This window comes from Thalassophryne amazonica, chromosome 5 (assembly GCF_902500255.1).
Source record: "Thalassophryne amazonica chromosome 5, fThaAma1.1, whole genome shotgun sequence".
NCBI lineage: Eukaryota > Metazoa > Chordata > Actinopteri > Batrachoidiformes > Batrachoididae > Thalassophryne > Thalassophryne amazonica.
The window spans coordinates 65,848,145-65,871,134 of record NC_047107.1 but is presented as its reverse complement, the minus strand read 5'-3'; the positions used below and the strand labels follow the sequence as shown (position 1 = coordinate 65,871,134).

At 41.6% G+C, this 22,990-nt stretch overlaps 1 protein-coding gene across 1 annotated transcript in view; it reads right to left on the bottom strand.

Moving 5' to 3' along the window:
- Positions 1-22,624, bottom strand: part of fem1c (fem-1 homolog c) — a 49,307-nt gene extending 26,683 nt beyond the window's left edge. The window contains exon 1 of the mRNA XM_034170471.1: positions 21,720-22,624. Within this exon, the coding sequence (XP_034026362.1) occupies positions 21,720-22,263 (544 nt within the window). The 5' untranslated portion in view covers positions 22,264-22,624. The remainder of the gene's footprint in view (positions 1-21,719) is intronic.
- Positions 22,625-22,990: the final 366 nt, after the last annotated feature.

The window sequence follows — 22,990 nt, the reverse complement described above, 5'->3', positions numbered from 1 at the left end:
TGGACTTTCAAATCTCGGTTGTGGTCTTTCATCTCCTGTCTGTGTGTGTGATCATTGTTTTTTGTGCTGATGGGTTTTTTTTTCCTGCATTGCTGCTGTGTAATGCAGCAGCTATGAAGGTTTTTCTATCCCACGTTTTTACCTTGTGTGTGCTTTTATATGTGTTCATGTACCGGGCCGGCTCATGTGTGTTGTGTGTGTTGTCTGTAAAGAGCCGGTCATGGTTTGCTCAGCCCTGCTGTTGACCTAGGCAGGGAAGTACATCTGGAGCTGGTCCCCGGGCGCCTAAAGGCGACTTCTGCTCCTAACTGGCAATTAGGATGGGTTAAATGCAGTAGACACATTTCATTGTGCAAGGAACATGTTCCTATGTGCATATGACAATAAAATTCTTTTGAATCCTTGAATAAATGAAACATACCAATACACGCAAAATGTTAAATACTGACACTAATAAACGGTCAAACCCTATCAATCAATCAATCAATCAACTTTTTTCTTATATAGCGCCAAATCACAACAAACAGTTGCCCCAAGGCGCTCCATATTGTAAGGCAAGGCCATACAATAATTATGAAAAACCCCAACGGTCAAAACGACCCCCTATGAGCAAGCACTTGGCCACAGTGGGAAGGAAAAACTCCCTTTTAACAGGAAGAAACCTCCAGCAGAACCAGGCTCAGGGAGGGGCAGTCTTCTGCTGAGACTGGTTGGGGCTGAGGGAAAGAACCAGGAAAAAGACATGCCGAGAAGGGGGGCAGAGATCGATCACTAATGATTAAATGCAGAGTGATGCATACGGAGCAAAAAGAGAAAGAAACAGTGCATCATGGGAACCCCCCCACAGTCTACGTCTAAAGCAACATAACCAAGGGATGGTCCAGGGTCACCCGATCCAGCCCTAACTATAAGCCTTAGCGAAAAGGAAAGTTTTAAGCCTAATCTTAAAAGTAGAGAGGGTATCTGTCTCCCTGATCTGAATTGGGAGCTGGTTCCACAGGAGAGGAGCCTGAAAGCTGAAGGCTCTGCCTCCCATTCTACTCTTACAAACCCTAGGAACCACAAGTAAGCCCGCAGTCTGAGAGCGAAGCGCTCTAATGGGGTAATATGGTACTACGAGGTCCCTAAGATAAGATGGGACCTGATTATTCAAAACCTTATAAGTAAGAAGAAGAATTTTAAATTCTATTCTAGAATTAACAGGAAGCCAATGAAGAGAGGCCAACACGGGTGAGATATGCTCTCTCCTGCTAGTCCCCGTCAGTACTCTAGCTGCAGCATTCTGAACCAACTGAAGGCTTTTTAGGGAACTTTTAGGACAACCTGATAATAATGAATTACAATAGTCCAGCCTAGAGGAAATAAATGCATGAATTAGTTTTTCAGCATCACTCTGAGACAAGACCTTTCTGATTTTAGAGATATTGCGTAAATGCAAAAAGGCAGTCCTACATATTTGTTTAATATGCGCTTTGAATGACATATCCTGATCAAAAATGACTCCAAGATTTCTCACAGTATTACTAGAGATCAGGGAAATGCCATCCAGAGTAACGATCTGGTTAGACACCATGCTTCTAAGATTTGTGGGGCCAAGTACAATAACTTCAGTTTTATCTGAGTTTAAAAGCAGGAAATTAGAGGTCATCCATGTCTTTATGTCTGTAAGACAATCCTGCAGTTTAGCTAATTGGTGTGTATCCTCTGGCTTCATGGATAGATAAAGCTGGGTATCATCTGCGTAACAATGAAAATTTAAGCAATACTGTCTAATAATACTGCCTAAGGGAAGCATGTATAAAGTGAATAAAATTGGTCCTAGCACAGACCCTTGTGGAACTCCATAATTAACTTTAGTCTGTGAAGAAGATTCCCCATTTACATGAACAAACTGTAATCTATTAGACAAATATGATTCAAACCACCGCAGCGCAGTGCCCTTAATACCTATGACATGCTCTAATCTCTGTAATAAAATTTTATGGTCAACAGTATCAAAAGCAGCACTGAGGTCTAACAGAACAAGCACAGAGATGAGTCCACTGTCTGAGGCCATAAGAAGATCATTTGTAACCTTCACTAATGCTGTTTTTGTACTATGATGAATTCTAAAACCTGACTGAAACTCTTCAAATAGACCATTCCTCTGCAGATGATCAGTTAGCTGTTTTACAACTACCCTTTCAAGAAGTTTTGAGAGAAAAGGAAGGTTGGAGATTGGCCTATAATTAGCTAAGACAGCTGGGTCAAGTGATGGCTTTTTAAGTAATGGTTTAATTACTGCCACCTTAAAAGCCTGTGGTACATAGCCAATTAATAAAGATAGATTGATCATATTTAAGATTGAGGCATTAAATAATGGTAGGGCTTCCTTGAGCAGCCTGGTAGGAATGGGGTCTAATAGACATGTTGATGGTTTGGATGAAGTAACTAATGAAAATAACTCAGACAGAACAATCTGAGAGAATGAGTCTAACCAAATACCGGCATCACTGAAAGCAGCCAAAGATAACGATACGTCTTTGGGATGGTTATGAGTAATTTTTTCTCTAATAGTTAAAATTTTATTAGCAAAGAAAGTCATGAAGTCATTACTAGTTAAAGTTAAAGGAATACTCAGCTCAATAGAGCTCTGACTCTTTGTCAGCCTGGCTACAGTGCTGAAAAGAAACCTGGGGTTGTTCTTATTTTCTTCAATTAGTGATGAGTATTAAGATGTCCTAGCTTTACGGAGGGCTTTTTTATAGAGCAACAGACTCTTTTTCCAGGCTAAGTGAAGATCTTCTAAATTAGTGAGACGCCATTTCTTCTCCAACTTACGGGTTATCTGCTTTAAGCTGTGAGTTTGTGAGTTATACCACGGAGTCAGGCACTTCTGATTTAAAGCTCTCTTTTTCAGAGGAGCTACAGCATCCAAAGTTGTCTTCAATGAGGATGTAAAACTATTGACGAGATACTCTATCTCACTTATAGAGTTTAGGTAGCTACTCTGCACTGTGTTGGTATATGGCATTAGAGAACATAAAGAAGGAATCATATCCTTAAACCTAGTTACAGCGCTTTCTGAAAGACTTCTAGTGTAATGAAACTTATTCCCAACTGCTGGGTAGTCCATCAGAGTAAATGTAAATGTTATTAAGAAATGATCAGACAGAAGGGAGTTTTCAGGGAATACCGTTAAGTCTTCAATTTCCATACCATAAGTCAGAACAAGATCTAAGATATGAATAAAGTGGTGGGTGGACTCATTTACATTTTGAGCAAAGCCAATTGAGTCTAATAATAGATTAAATGCAGTGTTGAGGCTGTCATTCTCAGCATCTGTGTGGATGTTAAAATCGCCCACTATAATTATCTTATCTGAGCTAAGCACTAAGTCAGACAAAAGGTCTGAAAATTCACAGAGAAACTCACAGTAACGACCAGGTGGACGATAGATAATAACAAATAAAACTGGTTTTTGGGACTTCCAATTTGGATGGACAAGACTAAGAGTCAAGCTTTCAAATGAAGTAAAGATCTGTCTGGGTTTTTGATTAAGTAATAAACTGGAGTGGAAGATTGCTGCTAATCCTCCGCCTCAGCCCGTGCTACGAGCATTCTGGCAGTTAGTGTGACTCAGGGGAGTTGACTCATTTAAACTAACATTCATCCTGCTGTAACCAGGTTTCTGTAAGGCAGAATAAATCAATATGTTGATCAATTATTATATCATTTACTAACAGGGACTTAGAAGAGAGAGACCTAATGTTTAATAGACCACATTTAACTGTTTTAGTCTGTGGTGCAGTTGAAAGTGCTATATTATTTTTTCTTTTTGAATTTTTATGCTTAAATAGATTTTTGCTGGTTATTGGTGGTCTGGGAGCAGGCACCGTCTCTACGGGGATGGGGTAATGAGGGGATGGCAGGGGGAGAGAAGCTGCAGAGAGGTGTGTAAGACTACAACTCTGCTTCCTGGTCCCAACCCTGGATAGTCACGGTTTGGAGGATTTAAGAAAATTGGCCAGATTTCTAGAAATGAGAGCTGCTCCATCCAAGGTGGGATGGATGCCGTCTCTCCTAACAAGACCAGGTTTTCCCCAGAAGCTTTGCCAATTATCTATGAAGCCCACCTCATTTTTTGGACACCACTCAGAGAGCCAGCAATTCAAGGAGAACATGCGGCTAAACATGTCACTCCCGGGCCGATTGGGGAGGGGCCCAGAGAAAACTACAGAGTCCGACATTTTTTTTTGCAAAGTTACACACCGATTCAATGTTAATTTTAGTGACCTCCGATTGGCGTAACCGGATGTCATTACTGCCGACGTGAATTACAATCTTACCAAATTTACGCTTAGCCTTAGCCAGCAGTTTCAAATTTCCTTCAATGTCGCTTGCTCTGGCCCCCGGAAGACAATTGACTATGGTTGCTGGTGTTGCTAACTTCACATTTCTCAAAACAGAGTCGCCAATAACCAGAGTTTGATCCTCGGCGGGTGTGTCGTCGAGTGGGGAAAAACGGTTAGAAATGTGAACGGGTTGGCGGTGTACACGGGGCTTCTGTTTAGGACTACGCTTCCTCCTCACAGTCACCCAGTCGGCCTGCTTTCCCGGCTGCTCGGGATCTGCCAGGGGGTAACTAACGGCGGCTAAGCTACCTTGGTCCGCACCGACTACAGGGGCCTGGCTAGCTGTAGAATTTTCCACGGTGCGGAGCCGAGTCTCCAATTCGCCCAGCCTGGCCTCCAAAGCTACGAATAAGCTACACTTATTACAAGTACCATTACTGCTAAAGGAGGCAGAGGAATAACTAAACATTTCACACCCAGAGCAGAAAAGTGCAGGAGAGACAGGAGAAGCCGCCATGCTAAACCGGCTAAGAGCTAGTAGCTGCGCTAAGCTAGCGGATTCCTAAAAACACACAAAGTGAATAATGTGTAAATAATTTAGAGGTGATTCAGCAGAGGGAGTGCTTTAGTTAAGGCACGTGAAGATTACACTGTGAAACAAATCGTTATCTAGTTATCTAGATCAATCTAACTGCGCAGATTAAACAGCTAACAGATACAGCAAAACACCGCTGTGCTCCGGAACAGAAAGTGATACAATACCGCAGTGAGAGCCAACCACCAGTAGAGGCAAGCAAGAGCAAGGATCATCAAGATATCACTGCTAATGCTTGGCACCTCACGGAGGCTGAAGGCCGCATAAGGGTCACGGAAGATGGCCTTGACAGTTTGAAAATAGAGCAGTCTGCCACCGCTAAACGCATTGTGTACTTGGAGTCTAAGATGGAAGACCTGGAAAACCGTGCCCGGGGGAAGAACCTAAGGCTGGTAGGGCCCACCGAAAACACTGAAAAGAACCAGCCCATGACTGACTACATCCAGTGCATGCTGCTGATATGGCTGGGACTTGACGCTGATAAATTGTTCACCTTGGCGAGACCAAGACAAGATCAGAGCAGAGCTGTAATCATCCATGTCCTACAATTCCAGGACTGTGAGGTTGTCTTCAACACATCCAAACAACGCTCGCTCACTCACGATGGTCACAAGATCTTCTTTGCTCAAGATTTATCAGCGGAAACCATGAAGGCACGGAGCATTCAATGCAGTGAGGAGAAAATTTATTGAAGCTGGATCTTTTCAGGGATTTACTATGCGCGCTTGCAGGATGAGGGTTCTACACAATGGGAAGTCTTTTTCTCCACACCATTAGAAGCTGAGAACTTCCTCATAAACCCCTAAAACTCTAAACAGGAGGAGGATAGGTAATTATAGCAGGACTGATATGGGCGATACCATTGGTGCACTAGTTTAATATAGATTTTTTTTTCTTTTTTTTTTTATGATACAATTATTTTGATTATATGCAGAGCTGTTACTACCAAATTCGGTGGACACTTTAGTTTTTATGCACCTAGTATAGAGCTATATCATCTTCTTTGTCTTTCGGCTGTTCCCGTTAGGGGTCGCCACAGCAGATCATTCATTTCCATCTCACCCTGTCCTCTGTATCTTCCTCTGTCACACCAACCACCTGCATGTCCTCCCTCAGCAAATCCATAAACCTCCTCTTTGGCCTCCCTCTTCTCCTCCTGCCTGGTGGCTCCATCCTCAGCATCCTTCTCCCTATATACCCTGGGTCCCTCTCATGTCCAAACCATCTCAATCTCGCCTCTCTGACTTTGTCTCCAAACCGTCCCACCTGAGCTGTCCCTCTGATATGTTCATTCCTAATCTTGTCCATTCTTGTCACTCCCAAAGAGAATCTCAACATTTTCAGCTCTGCCACCTACAGCTCTGCCTCCTGTCTTTTTATTAGTGTCACTGTCTCTAAATCGTACAACATAGCTGGTCTCACTACTGTCTTGTAAACTTTCCCCTTCACTCTTGCTGATATTCTTCAGTCACAAATCACTCCTGCCACCTTTCTCCACCTGCTCCACCCTGCCTGCACACTCTTCTTCACCTCTCTACCACACTCTCCATTACTTTGAACAGTTGACCCCAAATATTTAAACTCATACTTTCACCACTTCTACTCCTTGTAACTGCACTATTCCACTGGGCTCCCTCCCATTCACACACATGTACTCAGTCTTGCTTCTACTGACTTTCATTCCCCTTCTCCCCAGAGCATATCTCTACCTCTCCAGGCTAGGCTCAACTTGCTCTCTACTCTCAATGCAGATCACAATGTCATCTGCAAACATCATAGTCCATGGGGACTCCTGTCTGATCTCATCCGTCAACCTGTCCATCACCACTGCAAACAAGAAAGGACTCAGAGCTGATCCTTGGTGTAATCCCACCTCCACCTTGAATGGGTCTGTCATTCTGACTGCGCATCTCACCGCTGTCACACTATTATTGTACATGTCCTGCACTACCCTAACATACTTCTCTGCCACTCCAGACTTCCTCATACAATACCACAGCTCTTCTCTTGGCACCCTGTCATAAGCTTTTTCTAAGTCCACAAACACACAATGTAACTCTTTCTGGCCTTCTCTGTACTTTTCCAACAGTATTCTCAGAGCAAACATTGCATCTGTAGTGCTCTTTCTCGGCATGAAACCATATTGCTGCTCACAGATCTTCACCTGTTTTCTAAGCCTAGCTTCTACTACTCTTTCCCATAACTTCATGCTGTGGCTGATCAACTTTATGCCTCTGTAGTTACTGCAGCTCTGCACATCACCCTTGTTCTTGAAAATAGGAACCAGCACACTTCGTCTCCACTCCTCAGACATCCTCTCACTTTCCAAGATTTTATTAAACAATCTGGTTAGAAACTCTACTGCCATCTCTCCTAGACATTTCCATGCCTCCACTGGAAAATCATCTAGACCAATGTCCAGATGTCATACCCAGTACTGTCCTAGTTGTTCCCTCACCACATCTGCAGTACTTTTCCAGTTGTCCAAAACTGCTTCCCCTCCAAGCAGTGCTTCTCTCACCTGCGTGCTAAATTTCACACAACAGTCTTCTTCCTTCAGCTTACACCTATATACTTGTTTTATTTGTCATAGATTACTGAGACGGTTAATCAAGAAGCATTAATAATATTATGCTTCATATCCATTAGTCTAGGACGTTAAGTGTTGAAAGTTTCAGGTAGGGACACGGAGTTGGGAGGCCCCACGTGGGCTGTCAATGTGACGTGCCTACAGTTAAGCCACCTCACGAGTGTGGATGGGTATTTGCCCTTATGTTTAGTTTGAATAAGGGAAGGGGCAGGCAGGTTCTTAAAGGTTAAGTGTTTTTATGTCTGGTTTAGTTTTCTATTACTTTCATCCTTTTTATTTGCTCATCTTCTGTCACACTCAACATGCTCATCGGTCTCAAAATATCATATGTAAAGCAACATGAAAGTTCAAAATGGCCTAATTTAAGATTTACAAGGTGGAATGTCAGGGGACTTAATAAGTTAACTAAATTGAAATAAGTAATGAATAGACTTAAAATTTTGCACTCCAAAATAATTTTTCTTCAGGAAATTCATATTATGGTCACTGAAATTAAACAAGTACAATGTAGATGGCCTGGTCAAGTTATACACACTACATTTAACAATTATGCTCAGGGGGTATTAATTCTTATCCACAAAACAATTCCTTTTCAACTCATTAACACTATTCAGGACCTCCAAGGAAGGTTCGTAATCGCTCAGGGCAGGATGTTATCTCTCTCATTGAATTTGGTCAGCATGTATGGTCCTAATGAGGACGATCCAAAATTTTTTGAGGATTTCTTCCTGACTTTGTCTTCACTGTACGGCCTAAATGTTATCGGTGGGGATTTTAACTGCACCTTAAACCCGCTGTTAGCTCGCTCTATGAAATCTGATCCCTGTAAAAAACAATCCAGGAAAAAAAATTTACAATATATCACAGACCTAAACTTAGTAGAAATATGGAGAAAACTTAATCCAGATGAATTGAAATACTCATGCTACTCAGGAGTACAGAAGTCCAGATCTCACACTGATTATTTTTTAGTATCAAAAGAACTGGTGTCTAAAATTCAGAACTGTTGGTATGACTGTATAGTTATTAGTGACCTTTCCCCATTTCCATGACCATGTATTTGAAGAAGCTTCAACAGTCTCACCCTTATTGCCGTCTGCAAATGAGATGGCTTCAAAACCCAGAATGTGTTAAACATATAGAAGAAAAGATTGATATTTACTTTCAGGTCCGTACTAATCAAACTAACGCATGCATTAGATGGGAAGCCTTCAAGGGATATATTAGAGGGGAAATTATCAGTTTCACAAGCACTAAAAACAAGAAACAAAAAGTAGAAATTAATCATTTAGAGAAACAAATAAAATATTGGAAATAGATATAAATAAAGATAATCCTGAAAAACAAAAACAGTTGCTACTTTTAAGAACACAATACAATAAATTAACATCTGATAAAGCAGCCAAAAGTTTACTGTGGTTGAACCAGGCCTTTTACGATCAGGAAGAAAAGGCTGGCAAATATGGTCTGAAAGGGCAATTAATGGCATAGTTACGCAATCAGGAGAGATACTGGACGACCCTCAAGAGATATTAATAATGCATTTAAGGAATTTTACTAATCTTTGTACAGGTCAGAATGCTCCCCTACTTCCGCTTACAGAGATGCCTCTCTTACCTGTCTTCAGTTTAATACAGTCACACAAAAGGTTAAAGAGGATCTGGATGAAGACATAACAATGGAAGAGCTACTGAGGGGCATTAAAAGTATTAACTCAGGGGCCTGATGGCCTGCCAATAGAGGTTTATAAAACCTTCCAGAAACAGTTATTGACACCACTTTTGAGTATGTTTAACAAGTCATTTAACCTTACCACCAACCTTAAGACTTGTGACTATAATCCTTATCTTAAAACCAGACTCATACAGGTCTATTGGTCTCCTGGGAGTTGACACCAAAATATTGTGTAAAGTTCTTGCTAAAACCCTAGATCCATACATTCCTTTTTTTGGTATGTAGTGATCAGAATGGGTTCGTACAGGGTCATCATGGCTTTCATAATATTAGAAGGGTTCTCAGCGTAATTCACTCCCAAAACAATGCCAGGGATACAGCGTTGTTATCGCTAGATGCTAGACAAGCGTTCGACAGAAATGAATGGCCTCATCTGTTTAATTTGTTACCAAGATATGGATTTGGGGGAAATTTTTTGAAATAGATAGAATAACCGTATACCAACCCTATAGCTCGAGTAATGACAAATAACTTATCAAGCCTGTTAATGTTGGAGAGGTCAACCCGTCAAGGCTGCCCTCTTTCTCCATTATTATTCATTTTGGCCATTGAGCCTTTAGCTATGACCATTAGAGCTGAGAGCAATTTGTCACGTATAACTATCTGAGACTATGAACACGAGATATTGTACGCAGATGATGTTATCCTCTTTTTGTCAAACTTATCAAACAGTATCCATACAGTATTACATTTAATTAATAAATTTGTCCAGTTTTCTGGATACTGTATTAATAATACAAAATCTTCTATACTTTTTTTTTTAACAAAGATGAAAAAATGAATCCAGTTATAAGTACACCTTTCATTAATGCGCGGGAGGGCTTTACCTATCTTGGAATTAAGATTACTCCCCAAATTAACAATTGTTGAAGCAAACTATGACCCATCGATGAGAGAGGTACGAGACTCGCCTGAAAGCTGGACAACCATGCCAATATCAACAATCGGCTGGATCAACTTAATCAAGATGTCTATCATGCCCAAATTTCTATACCTGTTTCAATCACTTCCAATGTCATTGCCAAAATCCTTTTTTAAAGAAATTAACAGCGTATTTTGCAGGTTCATCTGGAACAACAGAATATCTAGACCAGGGGTGGCCAAGTTTGGTCCTCGAGAGCCAATTCCTGACACTCTTAGTCGTCTCCCTGCTCCAACACACGTGAATCCAATGAAAGGCTCATTAAAAGTCTGCTAACAAGTCTAAGGAGTCTTTCTTTCGAGGACCGAACTTGGCCACCCCTGATCTAGACTCAGATTCAGTTTATTGTACATGCCATATGATAGGGGCGGATTACAAATGCTCAGTTTACAGTGGTACTACTGTGCTGCTCAGCTGCGCAGCACTATGTTCAATTTCGTCACACAACCTTCTCCGCATGGGTTCATATGCGGCACTCCTTCTGCTGAATCACCTCTAAATTATTTACACATTATTCACTTTGTGTGTTTTTAGGAATCCGCTAGGTTGCGTAGCTACTAGCTCTTAGCCGATTTAGCATGGCGGCTTCTCCTGTCTCTCCCGTACTTTTCTGCTCTGGGTGTGAAATGTTTAGTTATTCCTCGGCCTCCTTTAGCAGTAACGGTACTTGTAATAAGTGTAGCTTATTCATAGCTTTGGAGGCCAGACTGGGCGAATTGGAGACTCGGCTCCGCACCGTGGAAAATTCTACAGCTAGCCAGGCCCCTGTAGTCGGTGCGGACCAAGGTAGTTTAGCCTCCGTTAGTTCCCCCCTGGCAGATCCCGTGCAGTCGGGAAAGCAGGCTGACTGGGTGACTGTGAGGAGGAAGCGTAGCCCTAAACAGAAGCCCTGTGTACACCGTCAACCCGTTCGCATCTCTAACCGTTTTTCCCCACTCGACGATACACTCGCTGAGGATCAAACTCTGGTTATTGGCGACTCTGTTTTGAGAAATGTGAAGTTAGCGACACCAGCAACCATTGTCAATTGTCTTCCGGGGGCCAGAGCAGGCGACATCGAAGGACATTTGAAATTGCTGGCTAAGGCTAAGCGTAAATTTGGTAAGATTGTAATTCATGTCGGCAGTAATGACACTCAGTTGCGCCAATCGGAGGTCACTAAAATTAACATTAAATCGGTGAGTAACTTTGCAAAAACAATGTCGGACTCTGTTGTTTTCTCTGGGCCCCTCCCCAATCAGACCGGGAGTGACATGTTTAGCCGCATGTTCTCCTTGAATTGCTGGCTGTCTGAGTGGTGTCCAAAAAATGAGGTGGGCTTCATTGATAATTGGCAAAGCTTCTGGGGAAAACCTGGTCTTGTTAGGAGAGACGGCATCCATCCCACTTTAGATGGAGCAGCTCTCATTTCTAGAAATCTGGCCAATTTTCTTGGATCCTCCAAACTGTGACTGTCCAGCGTTGGGACCAGGAGGCAGAGCTGTGGTCTTATACACCTCTCTGCAGCTTCTCTCCCCCTGCCATCCCCTCATTACCCCATCCCCGTAGAGACGGTGCCTGCTCCCAGACCACCAATAACCAGCAAAAATCTATTTAAGCATAAAACTTCAAAAAGAAAAAATAATATAGCACCTTCAATTGCACCACAGACTAAAACAGTTAAATGTGGTCTATTAAACATTAGGTCTCTCTCTTCTAAGTCCCTGTTGGTAAATGATATAATAATTGATCAACGTATTGATTTATTCTGCCTAACAGAAACCTGGTTACAGCAGGATGAATATGTTAGTTTAAATGAGTCAACACCCCCGAGTCACACTAACTGTCAGAATGCTCGTAGCACGGGCCGGGTCGGAGGATTAGCAGCAATCTTCCATTCCAGCTTATTAATTAATCAAAAACCTAGACAGAGCTTTAATTCATTTGAAAGCTTGTCTCTTAGTCTTGTCCATCCAAATTGGAAGTCCCAAAAACCAGTTTTATTTGTTATTATCTATCGTCCACCTGGTCGTTACTGTGAGTTTCTCTGTGAATTTTCAGACCTTTTGTCTGACTTAGTGCTTAGCTCAGATAAGATAATTATAGTGGGCGATTTTAACATCCACACAGATGCTGAGAATGACAGCCTCAACACTGCATTTAATCTATTATTAGACTCTATCGGCTTTGCTCAAAAAGTAAATGAGTCCACCCACCACTTTAATCATATTTTAGATCTTGTTCTGACTTATGGTATGGAAATAGAAGACTTAACAGTATTCCCTGAAAACTCCCTTCTGTCTGATCATTTTTTAATAACATTTACATTTACCCTGATGGACTACCCTGCAGTGGGGAATAAGTTTCATTACACTAGAAGTCTTTCAGAAAGCGCTGTAACTAGGTTTAAGGATATGATTCCTTCTTTATGTTCTCTAATGTCATATACCAACACAGAGCAGAGTAGCTACCTAAACTCTGTAAGGGAGATAGAGTATCTCGTCAATAGTTTTACATCCTCATTGAAGACAACTTTGGATGCTGTAGCTCCTCTGAAAAAGAGAGCTTTAAATCAGAAGTGTCTGACTCCGTGGTATAACTCACAAACCCGTAGCTTAAAGCAGATAACCCGTAAGTTGGAGAGGAAATGGCGTCTCACTAATTTAGAAGATCTTCACTTAGCCTGGAAAAAGAGTTTGTTGCTCTATAAAAAAGCCCTCCGTAAAGCTAGGACATCTTTCTACTCATCACTAATTGAAGAAAACAAGAACAACCCCAGGTTTCTTTTCAGCACTGTAGCCAGGCTGACAAAGAGTCAGAGCTCTATTGAGCTGAGTATTCCATTAACTTTAACTAGTAATGACTTCATGACTTTCTTTGCTAACAAAATTTTGACTATTAGAGAAAAAATTACTCATAACCATCCCAAAGATGTATCGTTATCTTTGGCTGCTTTCAGTGATGCCGGTATTTGGTTATGTACCACAGGCCTTTAAGGTGGCAGTAATTAAACCATTACTTAAAAAGCCATCACTTGACCCAGCTATCTTAGCTAATTATAGGCCAATCTCCAACCTTCCTTTTCTCTCAAAGATTCTTGAGAGGGTAGTTGTAAAACAGCTAACTGATCACCTGCAGAGGAATGGTCTATTTGAAGAGTTTCAGTCAGGTTTTAGAATTCATCATAGTACAGAAACAGCATTAGTGAAGGTTACAAATGATCTTCTTATGGCTTCGGACAGTGGACTTATCTCTGTGCTTGTTCTGTTGGACCTCAGTGCTGCTTTTGATACTGTTGACCATAAAATTTTATTACAGAGATTAGAGCATGTCATAGGTATTAAAGGCACTGCGCTGCGGTGGTTTGAATCATATTTGTCTAATAGATTACAGTTTGTTCATGTAAATGGGGAATCTTCTTCACAGACTAAAGTTAATTATGGAGTTCCACAAGGTTCTGTGCTAGGACCAATTTTATTCACTTTATACATGCTTCCCTTAGGCAGTATTATTAGACGGTATTGCTTAAATTTTCATTGTTACGCAGATGATACCCAGCTTTATCTATCCATGAAGCCAGAGGATACACACCAATTAGCTAAACTGCAGGATTGTCTTACAGACATAAAGACATGGATGACCTCTAATTTCCTGCTTTTAAACTCAGATAAAACTGAAGTTATTGTACTTGGCCCCACAAATCTTAGAAGCATGGTGTCTAACCAGATCGTTACTCTGGATGGCATTTCCCTGATCTCTAGTAATACTGTGAGAAATCTTGGAGTCATTTTTGATCAGGATATGTCATTCAAAGCGCATATTAAACAAATATGTAGGACTGCCTTTTTGCATTTACGCAATATCTCTAAATCTCTAAAATCAGAAAGGTCTTGTCTCAGAGTGATGCTGAAAAACTAATTCATGCACTTATTTCCTCTAGGCTGGACTATTGTAATTCATTATTATCAGGTTGTCCTAAAAGTTCCCTAAAAAGCCTTCAGTTGGTTCAGAATGCTGCAGCTAGAGTACTGACGGGGACTAGCAGGAGAGAGCATATCTCACCCGTGTTGGCCTCTCTTCATTGGCTTCCTGTTAATTCTAGAATAGAATTTAAAATTCTTCTTCTTACTTATAAGGTTTTGAATAATCAGGTCCCATCTTATCTTAGGGACCTCGTAGTACCATATTACCCCATTAGAGCGCTTCGCTCTCAGACTGCGGGCTTACTTGTAGTTCCTAGGGTTTGTAAGAGTAGAATGGGAGGCAGAGCCTTCAGCTTTCAGGCTCCTCTCCTGTGGAACCAGCTCCCAATTCAGATCAGGGAGACAGATACCCTCTCTACTTTTAAGATTAGGCTTAAAACTTTCCTTTTCGCTAAGGCTTATAGTTAGGGCTGGATCGGGTGACCCTGGACCATCCCTTGGTTATGCTGCTTTAGACGTAGACTGTGGGGGGGTTCCCATGATGCACTGTTTCTTTCTCTTTTTGCTCCGTATGCATCACTCTGCATTTAATCATTAGTGATCGATCTCTGCCCCCCTTCACGGCATGTCTTTTTCCTGGTTCTTTCCCTCAGCCCCAACCAGTCTCAGCAGAAGACTGCCCCTCCCTGAGCCTGGTTCTGCTGGAGGTTTCTTCCTGTTAAAAGGGAGTTTTTCCTTCCCACTGTGGCCAAGTGCTTGCTCATAGGGGGTCGTTTTGACCGTTGGGGTTTTTCATAATTATTGTATGGCCTTGCCTTACAATATGGAGCGCCTTGGGGCAACTGTTTGTTGTGATTTGGCGCTATATAAGAAAAAAGTTGATTGATTGATTGATTGATATTGAACAGACATCAATATCTAAGCTGCCATTAAACCTGTATTTATAGTCAGCAGATTTTAAAACCTTAAAAAAAATCCTCTCTTTAAAAATTCTATTGATATATGATTCAAAGCTCACAGACATATTAGCGATACTCCCACAATCTCCCAATCAAAAAAAAAAAAAAAAAAAAAAAAAAATCAGAGCTATACATGTTCAGGGCACTTTGCTAACATTTAGTGAACTCTGCTCAAAATATTCACTTTCTAAAAAACATCTTTTTAAATTCTTACAATTGAGGCACTTCATCTCCAAAAAGCACCACCCAGTTACATGTGAGCCACCGCTGTCCCTCCTTGAGGATATTGTGTCAAAACATATGCATGGGAAACGGCAAATATCTATATTGTATGCAGCACTTGTCTCGCGCTTGTCTAGTCAAGACAAAAGGAGGGAATGGAGTCTAGATATAAAGGAAGATATCAAAGAACAGTTTGTTTAAAAGCTCAATCACAAACCATTAACACCCGAATTAAATTATCGCAACACAAGCGGCTAATGAGGGCATACATGACCCCCGAGAAACTGAATAGATGGCTCCCTGCCATTCCAGATACATGTATGAAATGTCTGACTGAGAAAGGTACTTTTCTATTGAAAATCAATAAAACATTGCTCTAAAACAATGCATTTCCTGAGCGGGTCAACCCTGTAATGAAAATAAAGGTTTCAAAAACTATTCCCCCAAATTTTCATAATAAAGTATACACTTCATTGTGCCATGCTCAAGCCATATTTAAAAGCTGAGGCTGATCTGACAAACATACTCGCACTCACACAGATGTTTCTTGCTTTATAGACATCATTTTTCAAATTCCTAATCCATTTTACACATCTTTTGTGTAAGACAACATGAGCAAACATTATGATGCAGGAGAAATACTAAATAGCCATAACTACAAACACATTTCATGTGAAATGGCCATACCTGAAAAATACCACATTCACTTGATGCCAAAATCAGCATCAAAAACATTAGGGCATCCCTAACTCAGTGATGTGAGTGGGAAAGTGGGAAAGAGAGAGGGAAAAAAAATAAATAACAAAACTGAATGTTTTTTTCTTGACGTTGAGGCTGCAGCACCCAGTGGGGAGTCTGGGGGACCTCCCCCAGAACATTTTGAAATATTACATGCAATTTGATGCAATTAATAAGCTAAATGAGAGCTATTTCTCAGTCCCATTTTAGTCATAAAAACCATATTTTTCCATATTGGCAAGATGGATTCGAATACGGAGATGTTATTACTATTTCATAAAACCAGATATTTGCATTGGACTGTTACTGTTCTCTCTCTACATTTATCTAAAGATTTGACTTCAGCAATTTGCGCTTTTATAACAACCAATCGTGTCAACATAAGCAAAAATAAAAACTGATGCAAGAAAAGCTGCACCTACTGTTCATTAAGTCACCAATACAACGTTTAGTTCTCAGGAACACTGATTTGTTGCCCTGTCACACCTTGACGTTTTAGCCAGCGCATGCCAACCGTATTGAAATATACTGGCGTACATCTAATAAGTTATGGCTAAGTTTTTTTTATAAGTGGAGCGCACGTTGATATACGTCCTAAAACGCTGAGCTCCTCGAAAAATTTTGGGCATGCTGAAAATTTTCAACATATGCCAGAGTATAACCCATCCATCCCACACATGCAGGACATAAGTTGTAGGTAAGCAATGTGATTGTTGGCACACGTTTCTTGTAATTTACTCATAAGTCGAAATACGTCCGTGAATGCTGGCCATTGATTGCAGTCCTCATGCAAAAAGACTTGTTTCACATGACTGTTTCACATGAGTTAAACATAAAGTAGGGTTGCTCGGATTTACAGAGGAGATGACACACTCCACCCCAAAACTCTTAACTTTTCCAGTCTGTCGGATTTTGGAACTTAAAGTAACGTGATGCTGCTGGTTTTACTGCTGCTGTGATCACGGACATGCCTGGACATGCAGATGTATGTCGCATATTTGAAAAACTCAGAAGACGCTATTTTCAGGATATAATGGACTCTCTAATGTGCCACAAGGCAGACCTACGATCGAACATTATGCGCGTGCCAGCGTGCATAATGTGGACTTATTTGGAAACCTTTACATCGGGGTGAGTGGAATGTTATTTTTTTTTCATCTTTTGCTTTGTGTTCTTTCAATAAAAGTACTTTTTTTTTATTTTTTTTTTTACTTTGTGTGTGTGTGTGCGCAGCAGCTGTTTTAACCCCCAATTTACACAGACTTCTGACTGAATATGAACAATATATAATCAGTATTAAGCTTGTAGACTCTCTCAAATGTCATAAAACTGTCAATCTCTATAAGGAACTTTTACACTGTTTTAACCTGCATGTCAGCTGTTTATTGCCACTTATTGGATTTGGAATGTCTCCGTGACATTTGTACAGGCAACATGATATATATATATATATATATATATATATATATATATATGTTAGATTTTTCACAATTATCTACAACACTTAGCGTTTTTAACAGGCTGCGTGTTTGACTAATTGCCACACGTGAAAGAAAGAAAAAAATCCTTCTCACAGCTGCTCCTTTTACTGTGACTGCATCAAAATGAACGGTTATCACTTAAAAACAAGTCTTCATAACATGACATCACACTTGTGGAACCTTTTGCAGGGGTCGAAATACATTTTTAAACCTAATTGCACTGGTGCTAGTAACAAAAAAAAAATACTTGCACCACAAAAAAAAAAAAAAAAAAGTTACTTGCACAACCAAAAGTCAGTCATATCAACCTTAAAACTCCTCCTCTGATGTGTCAGACTCTTCCTCTCTGGGCCCGAAAAGCCCCAAAGCTGCTCCCAGTTGTGTCATGTGTCGATGACGCCGCGTGGAAGCAACTCTGTGCCGAGACAAGCAGCTGGACGCCAGAACAGCGTGAGGGACGCAAAGGACGAAGAAAATTGGACGCCAAAAATTAAACATGTTTAATTTTTATAGTAGAGAAGCTTGAATCTTCGACTGGACTGGGTTGCTTGACGTGAGGACGTTTCGCTTCAAATCACAGAAGCTTCCTCAGCTAAAATTCTTGCTCTGGTAGTCTGACTTCTGTCTTGACTCTTGAAGCGAAACGTCCTCACGTCAAGCAACCCAGTCCAGTCAAGATTCAAGCTTCTCTACTATGGAAACCACCTGGACAACTGAGAGCCTACACAGAAACATGTTTAATTTTTGTTTGCGTCCTGTGCTCAATGCAGAAATTAAGTGGTTTCAGCGCAAGTCAGAGCAAAGCGACGTTACTCGACGTGACTGGAAGCCACACCCTTACAAGACAACGTTACCCGACGCCAATGTATGACTCCTGCTGTGTTCCATTGTTCCTGAAATATAAATCAGGCAGGATTGTTTTATACCGTGTACACAATGCAGTAAAACTAAATGCTCAAAAAAAAAGAGCACAGAAAAAAAAAAAACTCTCTCATCACAGTGTTAAATAAAAGACAAAAAAGGACATAAGTTCTGCTCACAGACTGATTGCCATAGACAGGACACGTCCACATCAACTATAACTCCAGACATCTCCACATTTACTCACTGACGGTTCATTCGCGCGCACGTGTGCATCTCGCGGTCAAAGGCGCAAAGATAAACTATGACAGAACTCAGAGCGCAGACCTGCAGCTCAGCACAAGAACAAATATAAACTAGAAGAGAAATCAAAGTGCACAGTGCGGCTGCAGCCAAACTATGCACTTTTATTTCTCTGTGCAGAGAATCTGCAGGCTGCGTACTCACCTCCTCTCTGCCCCCCTGCTGCGCGCACCTGACGCAGATATTCCTGTGTCATCAGGATGCCACAGGAATCAACTCAAAGCAGGTCCGGTGTGGTTGAGTTTGAGGGAAGAGCAGCAGCGACAGTAGGGGCAGAGGTTTTTTTTTTTTCGCACGCGAACGAATCGTCAGCAACTCGCTCTGTGTGTGAGTCATAAAACGCAGAGAAGATGAAGACAACACACTGGAAACTGTTTTTTTTCCTTATTTATTCCTTCATTGGTTCATTCTACTGGTGCTTATAGTTGATAAAACTTGGATCAAGTTATTTGCACCAGTGCTAGTGGAGTATAAAATTACGTGTACCGCTTGAATAATACGTGCACATGCACGTGCACACAGCTAGCACATGCACGTACTATTTCGAGCCCTGTTTTGAATTAATCTGTGCCTCTGTTAACGTTAACAGATACATTCCATTGAAGCGCACGCTGGGAAGCTTCTAGTAACAACGTCACCTGTCGGAAACACATGAGTACTTTATTTTCGGAAATCTCCGTAGCTGTTTGCTGCGAATGCTGTATACTTTAAAACCGGTCACGGAAATGCACAACTTAACCCCGGTGGATCATCGGATGGTCATTAACAGCCTAAATCTAAATTGTTATGATTTCAATGCGACATGTCCTTTAAACGTTTAAAGCGCCAGTCGCTTGCTGTCATTCATTCACATTAGCATTTACCACAGCCATCAGTTGACTCACTGGCATTCTGGCCGTGATTAAAATGGTCCACGGAGATACAACAACAATAAAATAATGTTAAATTACTCTATTTCTGACTCGCATCACACTGTGCAGTACCAACCCGAACCACTCGGTTGAAACAGGGCTGTCGGCATACACTGGGCAGCTGCATTAATTCATTACACATATGCCAATGTTTTTAATACGGTCAGCATATGCAGGCTAAATCAAGCTGTGACAGGGTCTTTGGGTTTAAATTTGGTTCATATTCATTTATACAAATGGGAAACACAATACAATGATTTTTCCATCCAGTGCAGATGTCAGCATTTCTGGGATACTGACAATTTACGTGTCACGCAAAAGGACGCAGAGTTTTGGGGGGTTTTTTTTTGCTTCAACCAGACCCATTTGAATTAATTCCTGATGAACTTTGAATTGTGTCCCTGCAGCAAAACGTTTCATCCTTTTTGAAGTTTCAACACAACCCAGAGTCCACGGTAAAATCTGTAACGGCGTCTTTCATTTTCTGCTGTGTGGACAAGTGGCAGCATGTTACATTTATCCTTCAGTCTCAGATCAGGATGTGAAAATGTGACACTTAATATCCACTGTAGCGTCTCATCACACACGTTTCCAAATGATTTTACAAAAATGAACATCATGAAATAAGACCATAGACTAAATCCGATGCGGGTCAGGAAAACAAAAATAACCCGGAAGCGTTCGCCACAGAAGTAAAAACCCGAATTTCCAGGAATCACTGCTAATTATATTTACATTTGACCAATGCACAGTTATTGAATGTAATGTCACACTGGTTCACAAAGTGCTATAGTCCATATCAAACAAACCAATCACCAGCAGATTATTTCAATAAATTGTTTGGAGAGAAGGGGAATATCCCAGAACACAATGAATTTAGTAACTGATCATGTTAAAAAGATGAACAACAATTTCCACTCTGTAACACAGCAAAATACTGTAGATTACTTTACGACATTCATGTTGCAATGTCAAATAAATGTTGTTGTTCATTCGGCTGCTCCTGCCACAGCGGATACAGCCATATCCGCATTGTTAATTGGCACAAGTTTCACGCCGGATGCCCTTCCTGACGCAACTCCAGGTTTGTTTGTTTTTTTTTTACCTGGAGAAACACACACAGCCACTGGTGTTCCAAAGAGGTCTCCCATCCAAGTACTAACCAGACCCTGCTCTGCTTAGCTTCTGAGAACTGACAGGATCAGGCTGACACAAAGCAGACCAGCTGTTGCAATGTCAAATAAATAAATGTCCATATTTATTGTATTACTGCAATGTCAAGAAATATGTGCAGTTCGCACTGACAGTGACAAAGATGGTCACAAGGTCCATTATAAGCTTTGTGGTCAGTATTTTATTATTATTATTTTTGCTATTGTTAGAACTAGACAGGGACACACGCAGTTTGTATGTTGACCTCACAACAAGGTTTCTGGCTCAATGCCACCTGCCCCTCCATTTCTCCATGTATATCTCGTGCTGTGTCACAAAAGCCACCCTTTGTAAAATGGCCGTGGCTACGGGTACGAACCCATATCTACAGAGACCGTATCTCCGTGTACAGAGGGTGTGTTACCTACCAATCAGAATGTGCAAATATGTCCGTACCCGTACCATATGCGGCTAAAGGTCCGGCAAGGCTTCAAAACTCATCTGTACATTGGCCGTATCTTCAGTGAACACCGTTCTAAAGATACGGAGGGTGTCTTACCGACCAGTCAGAATGCGCAAATATGTCCGTACCCGTGCCATATGCGGCTAAAGATCCGGCAAGGCTTCAAAACTCATCCGTACATTGTCCGTATCTTCAGTAAACCTCGGTCCGTACCATTAGCAGTCCCGCAGAAGATACGGATGTACATACCCGTAGCCACTTCGTTGTAAAATATATGCCAAATCAACATGTAGAAATTACTTTTTATTTTAAGAACTAAACAAACATGTCTGGGACTTGACTGAGATATGAGTCTTTGAATTAACTGCTTACAGCATGATCAGTTTTCCTTTCATGTTTGTCCAAATGACTTCTTGGCAGGAAGGTTTATGACAATCTGTTTATTGTCAGTAACAGAGCAAGTCTGAACAATTTAAAACAGCTGATAAACTGATCAGTTTCTTATCTTTGGGACATTGTTTATGGTTGGTGTAAAGGTGGCCAGGCACTCACCTTTCACACTTTTCCTGTTGACATCAGCCCCTTTCTCTAGCAGGTAGTGAGCGATTTCCTTGTGTCCCTTGTAGCAGGAGATCATCAGACATGTGTGGCCGTGCCTGTTGGCCACCTCCAGGTCGGCCTTGTGTTCCACCAGGTATTTCACAATATCCAGGTGTCCATCGAAACAGGCTGCCCTCAGTGGGGTGGAGTTGGTCAGGGTGGTGCTGTTGACTGAGGCTCCGTGGCCGAGCAGCGACTGGACCACCTTCAGATGACCGGCAGCTGACGCAGCCCACAGCGGCGGCGCTCCTTCGATGGTCTCCCCGTCAAAGTTCACCGAACCGCCGACCTCAACGGGGGCGCTGCAGCACTCCAGCAGGTACTCCACCAGGTCCAGGTGTCCGTACCTGGCAGCCATCAGGAGCGGCGTGGCCCCGTTTGTTTTCTCGCCCATCAACTTGATCACCTCGTGTCCATCTTTGTTCTCCAACAATTTTTGAAGCAGCCGGAGTTTACCGTCCCTGGCTGCGTTGAACACAGCCGTCTTTAAATCCATCGCAGTTTGTTTCGATGTTTCGGTAAAAGCGGGCACCTGGGGTAAAAATGTCAGCCGAGTTGTTGCTAAATGCCGCTTGGGACAGCTGGAGCTCTTTGTTTACATGCCCGTCTCTCTGGCTAACGGTAAACAAGTAAACCCATGCCAATTCCACTACCGACTTCAGCTTTGAAAAACACGCACCCCTAGCAGCCTCTTTAAATCTAATCTTACCTACTAAGGACACAAACTGATTCAACAACACATTTGTCGGAGTTAGCAACACGGCTAATCAACTTCCTTAATTTGGCTAATCAACTAGCCTCACTTAGCTTTAACTACTTTACGGTTCTTTATCACCCTTTCCGCGGACGCTCTTCCACTGACATTTCAACACAAACCAATTGTCTTAAGTCGGACATGATCCCTCTGCTTCTCACTGTTTGACAACGCGCTTTAACGACTATATCAGCGTTATTTTTATTCGCTTTAGGAGGGCCAAAATCGAACATATCCCCACCCGTAGCACTACGATGGAAGCTAGCTTAGCCTGCAAAACGACGCTCCATCGCTTACTAAGCCAAAAATAGATCATTAAAAAAACATTAGGGGGAATTTGTAGAATATTAGTGTAGTTCTCCTCTTACAAGCGTCAAGCCACTGATAGGTGTTATCTCCATGTTTGAGAAAAATCTGTCTTCTCTGTAGCCTCTCTGGCACGACGGTAGGGGAGGCTATCCACCCACGA